An 11,804-nucleotide genomic window follows, 5' to 3' on the forward strand; every position below is an offset into this window, starting at 1 on the left:
ACCTCCTTACCATTTGATGCCATTTGGTAACTTTTGTAAAGAATTAGCTTTCTACTTTCCTAAAGTATTTTATTTTATCAAATAATCCTGTATAGATTTTGGTATAAACCATTCCATTGTAGATCAGTTTTCTGAGGATGAGGCAAAAACAGTGATTTGTATACTTCTACTTTTGGAAGTGTATTTTGCTAAAATATTTAAAGATGTGTGTTGCAATGTGAGGTAAGTATTAGAAGCAACTAGTTATATTTAATAAAATTTTTAAACTATTGGATCCCCAAATGAACAGGACTCTTCAATAGCAAGATTGTAGTTACTGCCTTTTCCATCTTTAAATGTGCTGGTTACAATCCTCAGCCAGCCTTTTTCACCCTGTGAGGGGGAAAAAATGGTATAAGGTTATCCACTATTTCTTGCCAATTCCATAATGCTACAAGTATCTACCCCCAGAAGGAGGAATTGTATTTAAATTAGGATTGTAGATGAGAAACCTGGATTCCCAGCAAATTCCTCAGGATAAGTAGCTCAATTAAGTGGAATTCCCTCACCTCTCAAAGGTCTTAACTCCCAGCCAGCCCAATATTTGGGAGGTTTTAGTTTTATTTACCAAATTATCCAAACTTATCCTTCTATGATCCTTTTCTATGTTTTGTCCAAAAAAATCATATATTTCCTATAGTTACATCTCATTAAAGTATTGATTAATTTCTTAAAATAAGATAGAAATGGATACAACTTAGAAAAGGAAACTTCAATATTAACCTGCAATGTAAATTTGCCAAATGTTTTCTTTAAAAGTAGAATTAAAGGGGATATACAGTGGTGCAACGATGCAGCATCATTTCTAGCTTTAGCTAGCAATTAAAATATCCTTTCTGGTGTCTTATATTTGCTTAATCCTTGGCAAGGAAAATAAATTTACCCAGGGTTCACCCCATGAATTCCGGACAATCCAGTATTCTGTTCCATCTTCACTGACACCCCAACCAGCCACAGAGATGATATGGTTTATCGTGGGCTGAGGATTGTATTCATAATAGATCCCTCCAGTGTAGTTATCCAGGGCTTCTGTTGCCATTATGCCACAACTACAAAGGAAGGAATAAAAATGAAATGCTAATACTTAAGGCTAATTTTTTTTTCAAAGCATCAGCTAAATTAAAAGAAACAAACATCATCTGAGCCATTCAGTTCAAAGGTCTCCCCTGCTAAACCATAATGTTTTTGATGTTGAACCAAACTCTGATAAGCTTTTCTAACTTCTATTACCAGCCCCAGAAACAAAAAAAAAAAAAGAGGGAAAAAAAATTTTTTTTTTACCTGATAGGACCATTTGCATATATCTCTGCCATCATCTTTTCTCTTCCAGAGAGGGAGCCATAGTCCCCAACTTTCCAGAGGGTGTAGTTCTTGATAAAATAGCAATGTTGGAATTCATTGCATGTACCACATTGGTTAAATTTGTCACATTCTGCGGGCAAAGTTAGATAAACCTCGAGATGAGAATCAACTTTTTAAGAAGTTTTGGATAGAGCAAAAATTTAAGGGCTTTCTCACTCAGAAGAAAATAGATATTCATTTAAAGGGTGACAAACTAGCCAGAACATCTGCTTTTTTAATGGGATCACAAATGGCAAGCTCCTTAGAATGCTATGACATAATCTTAAAACTAAAAGCTTTTTCTTGTTCTTGGTAATCAATGAAAAGTAGCCACTTTCCATATGTTAGGAAAATAACATAAAAACCTATTTTCCTAAACTGAATAGTACCTTGCCCCAAGTAGGGCATAGACAGGGAATAAAAATATGGAAAGGGCTAAGCAAAAAGGAATGAGATAATATAAGTAAGACAAAGTGAAGAGTGCTTCCTGTGTCCCTCACACAGAAGTTCTGCCTCATGTTTAATAAGTTAAAATGCCAATAAATAATCGTTAGCTTTTTGATGTGGATGCTTACAAGGCAGCCTGATTAGACTAATTATACATTTGTGATGGCTTTCAAAGCTGCTTGCCTACCTTGGTCTTTGGCCTGATAGTTGTTGCAGGTCTCATCAGGAATTCCATGCCTATTAGCATATTCCCACACAGAGAAATCATCTCCCCCTTCACAGGACCCAGCATTGCCACAATCTATCACATGTTGCACAGACAGGAGTGCAGATGGCCAGGCTCCCTTCCTCTTAATGTTGATTCGATCTGTAATGAAAGTCCCAGCATTTTGCCTTTTAGAAATTAAGTCCTCAGTACTATACAAGGGGAAAAAAAGGTTATTTTCCAATCAAAGTTAGTAGTAATGAAGTTAGCTGATAGGTAGAACTCAACCTGGGTCACTTGGATTTGCTGAGACAAAACTGTTTAATCACATAGAGAAGCGGGGAATGTAGATGTACTTTTTTAAAGTTCCCTTGTGGTTTTTTTGACCAGTATAAAGGATTATTGTTCTGTAAGAAATGACCAGCAGGATGAATACAGAGAGGACTGGCGAGACTTACATGAACTGATGCTGAGTGAAATGAGCAGAACCAGGAGATCATTATATACCTCAACAATGATACTGTTTGAGGATGTATTCTGATGGAAGTGGATCTCTTCAATAAAGAGCTAATTCAGTTTCAATTGATCAAAGATGGGCAGAAGCAGCTACACCCAAAGAAAGAACACTGGGAGATGAATATAAACTGCTTGCATTTTTGTTTTTCTTCCTGGATTATTTATACCTTCTGAATTCAATTCTCCCTGTGCAACAAGAAAACTGTTCGGTTCTGCACACATATATTGTATCCAGGATATACTATAACCTATTCAACATGTAAAGGATTGCTTGCCATCTGGGGGAGGGGGTGGAGGTAGAGAGGGGAAAAATCGGAACAGAAGTGAATGCAAGGGATAATGTAAAAAATTACCCTGCATGAGTTCTATCAATAAAAAGTTATTAAAAAAAAATCCAACCACATTATCAGGGAATCAAGCTAAATGTTCATACTTCTCTTAATTTTTTTTTATATTATAGCTTTTTATTTACAAGATATATGCATGAGTATTTTTCAGCACTGACAATTGCAAAACCCTTTGTTCCAATTTTTGGCTTCCTTCTCCCCACCCCTTCCCCCAGATGGCAGGTTGACGCGTATAAGTTAAATACAATATACATATACATGTCCAAACAGCTATTTTACTGTACAAAAAGAATCGGACTTTGAAATAGTGTACAATTAGCTTGTGAAGGCAATCCAAAATGCAGGCGAACAAAAATAGAGGGATTGGGAATTCATTGCAGTGGTTCAGTCATCTCCCAGTTCTTTCCCTGGATGTAGCTGGTTCAGTTCATTACTGCTCTATTGGAACTGACTTGGTTCATCTCGTTTAAGAGGGCCATGTATTCACAATTCCACCATAGGTGGTGGAACTATGTATCAGTGTCCCAGTTTCCCACATCCCCTCCAACATTCTGTATTATCTTTGCCTGCCATTCTAGCCAATCTAACAGGTATGTAGTGGTATCACAGAGTTGTTTTAATTTGCATTTCTCTGATTAATAATGACTTGGAGCATCTTTTCATATGGCTAGAAAGTTTCAATTTCTTTGAGAATTGTCTGTTCATATCCTTTGACTATCAATTGAAGAATAGCTTGATTTATAAATTAAGAGTCAATTCCACTGATGCATTGTTGGTGGAGTTGTGAACAAATCCAACCATTCTGGAGAGCAATCTGGAATTATGCCCAAAAGTTATCAAACTGTGCATACCCTTTGATCCAGCAGTGCTACTACTGGGCTTATATCCCAAAGAAATACTAAAGAAGGGAAAGGGATCTGTATGTGCCAAAATGTTTGTGGCAGTCCTGTTTGTAGTGGCTAGAAACTGGAAAATGAATGGATGCCCATCAATTGGAGAATGGTTGGGTAAATTGTGGTATATGAATGTTATGGAATATTATTGCTCTGTAAAAAATGACCAGCAGGATGAATACAGAGAGGCTTGGAGAGACTTACATGAAATGATGCTAAGTGAAATGAGCAGAACCAGGAGATATACTTCAACAATGATACTATATGAGGATATATTCTGATGGAAGTGGATTTTTTCGATAAAGAGATCTAACTCAGTTTCAATTGATCAATGATGGAGCTACACCCAAAGAAAGAACACTGGGAAATGAATGTACACTGTTTGCATTTTTGTTTTTCTTCCCGGGTTATTTCTACCTTCTGAATCCAATTCTCCCTGTGCAACAAGAGAACTGTTCAATTCTGCACACATATATTGTTTGTATCTAGGATATACTGCGATCTATTTAACATGTATAGAACTGCTTGCCATCTGGGGGAGGGGGTGAAGGGAGGGAGGGGAAAAATCGGAACAGAAGTGAGTGCAAGGGATAATGTTGTAAAAAATTATCCTGGCATGGCTTCTATCAATAAAAAGTTATTTTTTAAAAAAAATTAAGAGTCAATTATATATTTTGGAAATGTGGCCTTTATCAGAACCTTTGACTATAAAAATGTTTTCCCAGTTTATTGCTTCCCTTCTAATCTTGTCTGCATTAGTTTGTACAAAAATTTTTCAATTTGATATAATCAAAATTTTCTATTTTGTGATCAATAATGATCTCTAGTTCTTCTTTGGTCATAAATTCCTTCCTCTTCCACAGATCTGAAAGGTAAACTATCCTATGTTCTTCTAATTTATTTATAATCTCATTCTAAGTTTTTTTTTTTTTAAACCAAAATTTATATTGATCAAAACAAAAAAATTGATTTAGGTCATAGCTAACTTTTACAAAGCAAGTTAAAAATATACTATCTCATTTGATGTTCAACAATCCTATGAGGTGAACTCAGGCAGATTTTAAAGCTCAAATAAGATAATGAAGGTATCTCAGAGAATATAGTTCATTTTGCAAACCTTAAAGCACCATATGAATGCCAAAGATTTATTATTGTTGTTCATTAGCTTATAATCATCAGGCAGAAGCCTGGTGATGATTTCAGTCTCCCATAGCATATCTCTGGAGCTCAAGCAATGTTTAGGAGACAATACACATATGCTAATAAATTCTTAACAAATGGGATAGGGGAGATATTTTTACACATAAATTTAATTTTCACTTTAAGTCTATATATGCAACAATAGCAAGCTATGTGATACAGTGTGCAGAATGCAAGGCCTAGAATTGGGAAAACCCCAATTCAAATCCAGCCTCAGATATGTGTTAGCTGAGTGACCCAGGACAAGTCATCAGTCCCCTTGTTGCTTCAGCTTCCTTATCTATAAAATGGGGATAATCGGGCCCTACTTCCCAAGGTTGTTGTGAGGATCAAATGAGGTAATAACTGAACAAGCTGATTTTAGAAAGGCCTGGAAAGATATACACAAACTGCTGACCAAAACAAGCAGAACCAGAAATACATTGTACAGAGTAATAAAAAGATGGTGCTATGTTCAATTATGAAAGATTTGGTTCTTTTCAGAAATTCAATGATCCAAGGCAATCCCAATAAACTTTGGGATCTGCATCCAGAGAGAACACTATGAAGATATAATGTAAATCAATATATGCTATATTCACTTTTTTTTCTTTTTCTTCTGTTTTTTCTCCCCTCTCATGTATGTTCTTTTTTGTTCTGATTTTTCTCTCCCAATATGATTCATAAATGTGTATTTAAAAATTTAATGTACATAGATAACCAGAAATATAATATTTTTTTTAAATAGAGAGGATAAGCTATTAAATTAGAAGCAATAAGTACAATGAAAAGAAAGCTGGATTTAAGAGTCAAAAGCTTGGTTTAAACTCTAGATCTGCTACTTACTATTTACTTATGTGACTTTGAGAAAGCCATTTGATTACTGTTTTAAAAAGTAAACAATATTCTTTTATAGATGCAAAAACAAAATATTCAAAAAATTTCTGGTTATTAATTTCAAACAGCCTAAAACTGTCATTATTGTCAAAGATATTCACTATTGTTATGAAGGATTACCAATAAACAACTTAGATGAAAATAAAAGAACTGTTTCACTTCTATGGTTTTTCTCTTTTTTTCTGATTTTTCTCTCCCAATATAAATTCATAAGGAAATATATTTTTTTAAAAAATGTATAACCAAAAAATGTTTTTACACGTACCTAGGGAAATTAGAAATTTAAAAATAAAAAAATTTTGAAAACAAAGTGCTATATAAGTGTTAACTATTATGATGAATCAAGTTCTGACTTGTAGCTAAGTGCCAATTTCTGAGGTATAAATACCTACCTTGAAAATTTAACAGTTCACTCAAGCAGTTTAGAGCTAGTTAGAAGACAATCTTGTATAGGATACTACTAATATTCCTGTATGATAGATGAAGAAATTGAGACTTTTAGAGGCTTACTTGCCAAGAATTACACAACCACTAAGTTCAGGATACAAACCTAAGTCAGTCAGTCATTATTCATCATGCCACAGTGTTTCCAAAAAGCTTTTTTTTTAAATTACCAGGCAATATTGACATTCAACCGTAGCTTTTAATATTTTTTCAATTCTTTCCCCCAGATAGAAAAAATAAAATGAACAATATAAAGGGAAGCCCAAACTAGAAATAATAGTTACAAACACTGGCCCATCTTCACGAGAGGGTAAATTTCTAGTATTAGAATAACTCCTTTGGGTCTACATCCAGGGATTTAATTAAGACATAAATGAACCTCCTTAAGGGAAGTGTTTTCATCTTTTTGATCATCTGGAATGAGAACCCATTACAGCAAGATTCCAACATATTATATTCCCATGAATTAGTACTTTGTCCCTCTTTCCTACTTCTAATAAAAGGCAAAATGCTACTAGTGCTAGAGCTAGTAGAAACCTTAAAGACCACATTGCTTGTCACTGACAATCATTTAATTATTAAATAGAGAAATGGATTGCTGACTGATTTTTAAAGTCAAAATTCAGTCATCTATGTCCTTTTACCCATTATTTTAAAAAAATTAAGGATCATTTCTATATGGCTTCAAAATGCAAATGTCACTCTTGACTTAACCATTAATGGTGGGGGGAAAAGTGACTCTCAATGAATTAGGATTAAATCTGATATGTAAAACTACAAGGTAGAGAATGAATTGGAACCTTGTGAAATTAAAATGACTAAGTTTAGCCCCAGAAAAAAGTTGGGGGGGGAGGGGGAAGAGGGAAGATGTAACTTTTTTGGAGGTAGGGGGAGTTTATAAGAATGAAATGAATATTGCATATACTGTCAGAAAAATCTTTTTGTTTAATAAAATATTTCTTTCATATTTTTTTAATCTTAATGGGAAGAAATGATTGCCTGGATAGTGAGAGAAAGAAATTTATTTGGAAATTACTAGGAATAATGATTGAACCTGTGACTTTCCAACGCAGACTGGCACTTTATTGTAGCAATATATAGTGTTAAGAATTGCTTAGAGTATACACAGCATATGTCAAGAGACAGGACTTAACCCCTGGTCTTCCTAGCTTAGAAGTCAGTTTTCTAATATTTATATTACACTGTCTCTGTGTGTTGGGCAGTCCTGTTGATTATGATTAACTCTGTTTCCTAGGGGCATTAGCCTGACAAATGAGACTCCTACTGCCTTTTTTCCCTCCAAATCACAAACTCTGGAACCTTCCCCCATTTTTCTCTAGAGGCAAACACACCCAAAGAATTCTATTCTGTTGTTCTGTATAACTAGAGAAACAGGAAGGAGAAACAAATCATACTATTATGAACTTTAATTCTTCTCAAGTGAAACCAAAATATAAATTTCATCAGGAGAGATTTGAGCAATGCTAAACGTACAAAGTCCCAGCCCTAAAGTGCCCTTTCAACCTTTTCACTTCCTATCTACTTACCTTAGGTATTCTATTGCTATATCAAGTTATGCAATACCTAGAAAGTGCAGAGGGATAAAAGCAGAGGGAAACATGTTGAGGAAATTATATATTTGATATAAATACAATTACTCAAAACACCTCCAGCAATGGAGCACACTGGCAACTTTGTATACAAAGCTGAGGTTCTGAGGGTTTTTTATTTTTTTAATTTTGAGGCAGTTGGGGTTAAGTGACTTGCCCAGGGTCGCACAGCCAGTGTTAAGTGTGTGCGGTCGCTGCGCTCAGGTCCTCCTGACTTCAGGACAGGTCCATTACACCAACTAGCTGCCCCAACCATAGTATTCTCTATCATTCCAATGACACTCCTTCTGGACCCAGCCTCTTCCCCCCATCCCCAAATGACCACAGGTCTTAGTAAGAGTCAAAAACTCTTAAGCCCAGAATTGGCATTAATCCAATGGCAAGGAGTTTCAAACATTAACGGGGAATAATTTACTTCTCAAGAACAATGACTTCCTAAACTAAAAAGAGTCATGAGGGTTTTTTTTGGGTGGTTGTGGTTTAGCATTCTTGTTGTTACTGTAAAATTAGTTTTGTTTTGTTTTTTTTTTTTTTTCCCTATCAGAATCAGAACGGGAAAACAGCAAGGAACACAGGAGGGCGGATGAGTCTGAGTCACCTAAGAGGGTAGTTTAGCAATTTGGGGAATTAGCAGAATCTCAGACACACATGGCCCCAGTCATCAAGAGGAAATTTATTTTTTGCTATTCTACTGCATTAGCCGCTTTTGTTTCTGACTTGGGAAAGTTCTAGGATCAACTGCGGAGAACCCCAAACTCCCCACAACTTCGACACGGATAGAAGGGGTGTCTTTCCTCCCAATTTGGCCCAAACCAGACCCGTGCTGTGCCCTTGCCCTGCCCGCTAACCCACCTGCCAGGGCGCTGGTGCTGCCGTGGGCCCAGCAGGAGCCGCAGTACTGGGGGATGTGCTGGTTCCGGGTGATGCTGGCAAAGTTGACCCCATTCACGTTGCGCCAGTCCCAGGCTTTGGGCAGCTCAGAAGGAGACAAGTATTCGTGGGGCCTGGGGTAGGTCCTAACGTGAAGGGAGCAGGAGTCACCTCGGGAACCCGAGCAGGAGGGAGGTGCTCTGGTTTCCTTAACTCGCTCACTTCTTTCTGTCCAGTACACAAACTCACACATGCAAGCACGCGCGCGCACAGACACACGACCCTTTCCCCACCCCCACTCAGGGGCAGCTTTGTCCCAAGTCCCACACTCTGTACCCAGAGGAGAGCCTGATGCGGGAAGGCAGGGTTCATTTCCCCACTCTCGCCGGGCCCCAGCCATTCCTTCCTTTGTAAGGGGGGGGGGGGAGGGGGGGAGGGAGGGAGGGGTCACCCAGAAATTCCAGGGAAACTCGGGGCCCCAATTCTAAGTTGGGGCCCGGACCCTGCCCTCTACTCTCCATCTCGCACAGGGCTGGAGCAATGAGAGCGTGCGCCCCGAGAGTCGCGCTCCGGAGTGGGGGGTAGGGTGGGAGCAAAGCTCCTTTACCCACCTGCGCCCCTGGGGCCGGTCCCCTCGCAGCGGCCGGTAGCAACTCTGGCCCTCCCGATAGTAGATGCCCGCGGAGCCCAGACTCCAGATGTTCCAAAGTACCAGCAGAAGCAGCGGCAACTGCGGCAGCAGCAGCACCCGGGTCGAAGCCATCCCGCGCTTCCTCTGGTCCTCCCTCGCTTCCTCTGACCCCACTCTCGCTGTCCCCCACTGCTCTTTCCTTTTCCTTTTCCTTTTCCAGCTCGGAGTAAATGAGTTCGGCAGCGCCCTCGGGGCCTCCTTATAGCTGCGTCTGCTCGGACCCACCCCTGGGGCGGGCCTCTTCTTTTACCCCCTCCTCCCCGCCCCAGACCCGCGGGTGCCCTGGATCTCCTATCCCCGCTCCGCCCACACCACTTTGAAGCTGAGGAGGGCCCCAAGGAGGCCCCGCCAGTCCCCCTCACACCAGCCACAGGCTGGGCCAGGGGTCCTGGAACCTGCTGTACCCTCAACGAGACCGCGCAGGCTGCATTCCCTTCCCCTTCCCTCTACTCGCAGTCTGTGCTGTCCCAACACTCCAAGTGAGCTCCGGGAAGTAGACCCAAACTGCTAGAATGTATCCCCATTTCCTTTGAACTTTATCCACATCTTAAACTTGATCTTGATTTTGAACTTGTCTTGGAAGTAAATTTACTTAGCAATGACTTTTCACAAAGTCCTTTCCGCTAAAAGCAGCCCGCTCTAATCGGAAAATGCTTTTGACTAAATAAAGTTCAAGAACGAGAAAGATGCCCAGATCCCGCCTCCAATCCCTGAGGTCCTGATTACCTCTAAGAGGAATTTTCTAAAAGAAGTACACCTCACGACTCTCAGAGAATACAATAAATTTGTATTTTTGTCGTAAGGGAGTTTCTCTTCCGGATTCCTTTAAGGGTCTGTCTTTGTCCTTTCTCTTTCTTAGAAATCTCAACAATACACTCGACTTCCATATCACTTCTAAGCAAGATCCCCATTCTTTTCTTTCCAATATCAATCTCTCTTCTCACTTCTAAAGTTACAACTCAAACTGTCTTCCAAGCTTACCACTTGAAATTGAAGAGGATTAACCAGGTGGGAAAATTTTCTGTTCAGAAAAGAAATAGGACAATGGGGAAGTAGAGTCAAGAGGAGCCTATTGTAGGCCAGACACAGACATCCTTATCTTTAGCAGTTTCCAGACTGCAGCAGATGCCATTTTCTACTATTGGGTTCATAACAATTCAAACAACCATCCCTTTAATCAAAACTTAAAACAATAAATTGTCCCCAAAATTTTTACCTCAAATAACAAAATTTCACCAATTTAGGACTTGAATATTTTTACTTATGTTTCCTTAACCATTGACATTTCATTTATTCTTTCCTGAATTAAAACACCGCATTCTGGGCTATATTGGATATTGACTCTAATATGCTGAAGCTATGTCTCTAAACCACCCTATACACTTTCGTAATTTTTATAAGTGATGATCAAAATTCATGTTAGGTTTCAGGCAATCTCCCATGATTTCCCTCCTTGGATGGAAACCATATCATAAGTGACCAAGGGACAACAAAGACAACAGAGCAGATAGGTTTGCTGAGTCTACTTGTCTACATACTATTAAGATTTACTTTGTTCCCAGGACCCTCTTTGACTCCTTTGTAAAATGGTGCTTAAGGAACAGTCTAAGAAACACTATCCTAGAAGTTCAGTTTCTCTCCAAGGATAAGAAAATGAAGGAGTTCATTGGATCACAGATGAAGACCTTATTCAGAGGTCAACAAGTCCAACCTTCTCATTTTACATATAAGGAAACTGAGACCCAAAGAGGGAAAGCTACCTGTCCAAGGACCTGTAAATAAGAGGCAAAACCAGATTTAAACCCAAGTGTTCTGAAATAATGCCCTAAAGAAAAATAATTTGTCTTACTGTGAATTTTTCAAAAAGAAAGAAAAAAGGGGGGAAAAGGCAATTCTCCTTAAACTGAAATGGAGAACTGAAAACTGAAGTTAAAATGAGAGTAGTTGATTTCATTACTCCTCTCTTGAGCAATAATCTCCACCCTGCCTATTTTCAAGCTCACTTATGATGAATATCAATAATATTTTTAGCTGGACAGATTCAAGACATATATTTTCCCTACCCATTCTCATCTGGGAGAAAAAAAGTCCAGGCTCAAAAATTTTAGCTATTTTCAATAATATCATGTATTTTAACTATAGACAATACTTTAAAGCACCCAGAATAAACTTTTGTAACAAAGGCATCAGAGGATAAGACTCTGTTACATTAAGTTTTTCCTGTTGTATTTGGAGAGAGAGGATTTGACCCAAGATTTGTACTAATATGTACTAATCCATATTCAACTCAACAAATATTTTGTAAAGTTTCTAGTAGACACATGC

General features: G+C 38.4%; 1 protein-coding gene across 1 annotated transcript; it reads right to left on the reverse strand.

Moving 5' to 3' along the window:
• Positions 1 to 48: 48 nt before the first annotated feature.
• Positions 49 to 9,657, reverse strand: CTSZ (cathepsin Z). The gene is made up of 6 exons (XM_051976661.1): positions 9,400 to 9,657; positions 8,771 to 8,934; positions 2,015 to 2,194; positions 1,321 to 1,471; positions 923 to 1,088; positions 49 to 372 (listed from the first exon to the last, which is right to left on the reverse strand). Exons 1-6 carry the CDS (start codon positions 9,549 to 9,551, stop codon positions 262 to 264), a joined length of 924 nt encoding a protein of 307 aa, XP_051832621.1. The 5' UTR covers positions 9,552 to 9,657; the 3' UTR covers positions 49 to 261.
• Positions 9,658 to 11,804: the final 2,147 nt, after the last annotated feature.

Source organism: Antechinus flavipes, chromosome 2 (assembly GCF_016432865.1).
Source record: "Antechinus flavipes isolate AdamAnt ecotype Samford, QLD, Australia chromosome 2, AdamAnt_v2, whole genome shotgun sequence".
NCBI lineage: Eukaryota > Metazoa > Chordata > Mammalia > Dasyuromorphia > Dasyuridae > Antechinus > Antechinus flavipes.

What these genes read in the sequence shown, in the direction of transcription:
- CTSZ (XM_051976661.1), bottom strand. Translation starts at nt 9,551, where the DNA reads ATGGCTTCGACCCGGGTGCTGCTGCTGCCGCAGTTGCCGCTGCTTCTG. An exon ending in CAGCACCAGCGCCCTGGCAG is followed by an intron (nt 2,195 to 8,770) that starts GTGGGTTAGCGG and finishes CTTTCATTACAG; the next exon opens with ATCGAATCAACATTAAGAGG. An exon ending in CTATCAGGCCAAAGACCAAG is followed by an intron (nt 1,472 to 2,014) that starts GTAGGCAAGCAG and finishes CTTTGCCCGCAG; the next exon opens with AATGTGACAAATTTAACCAA.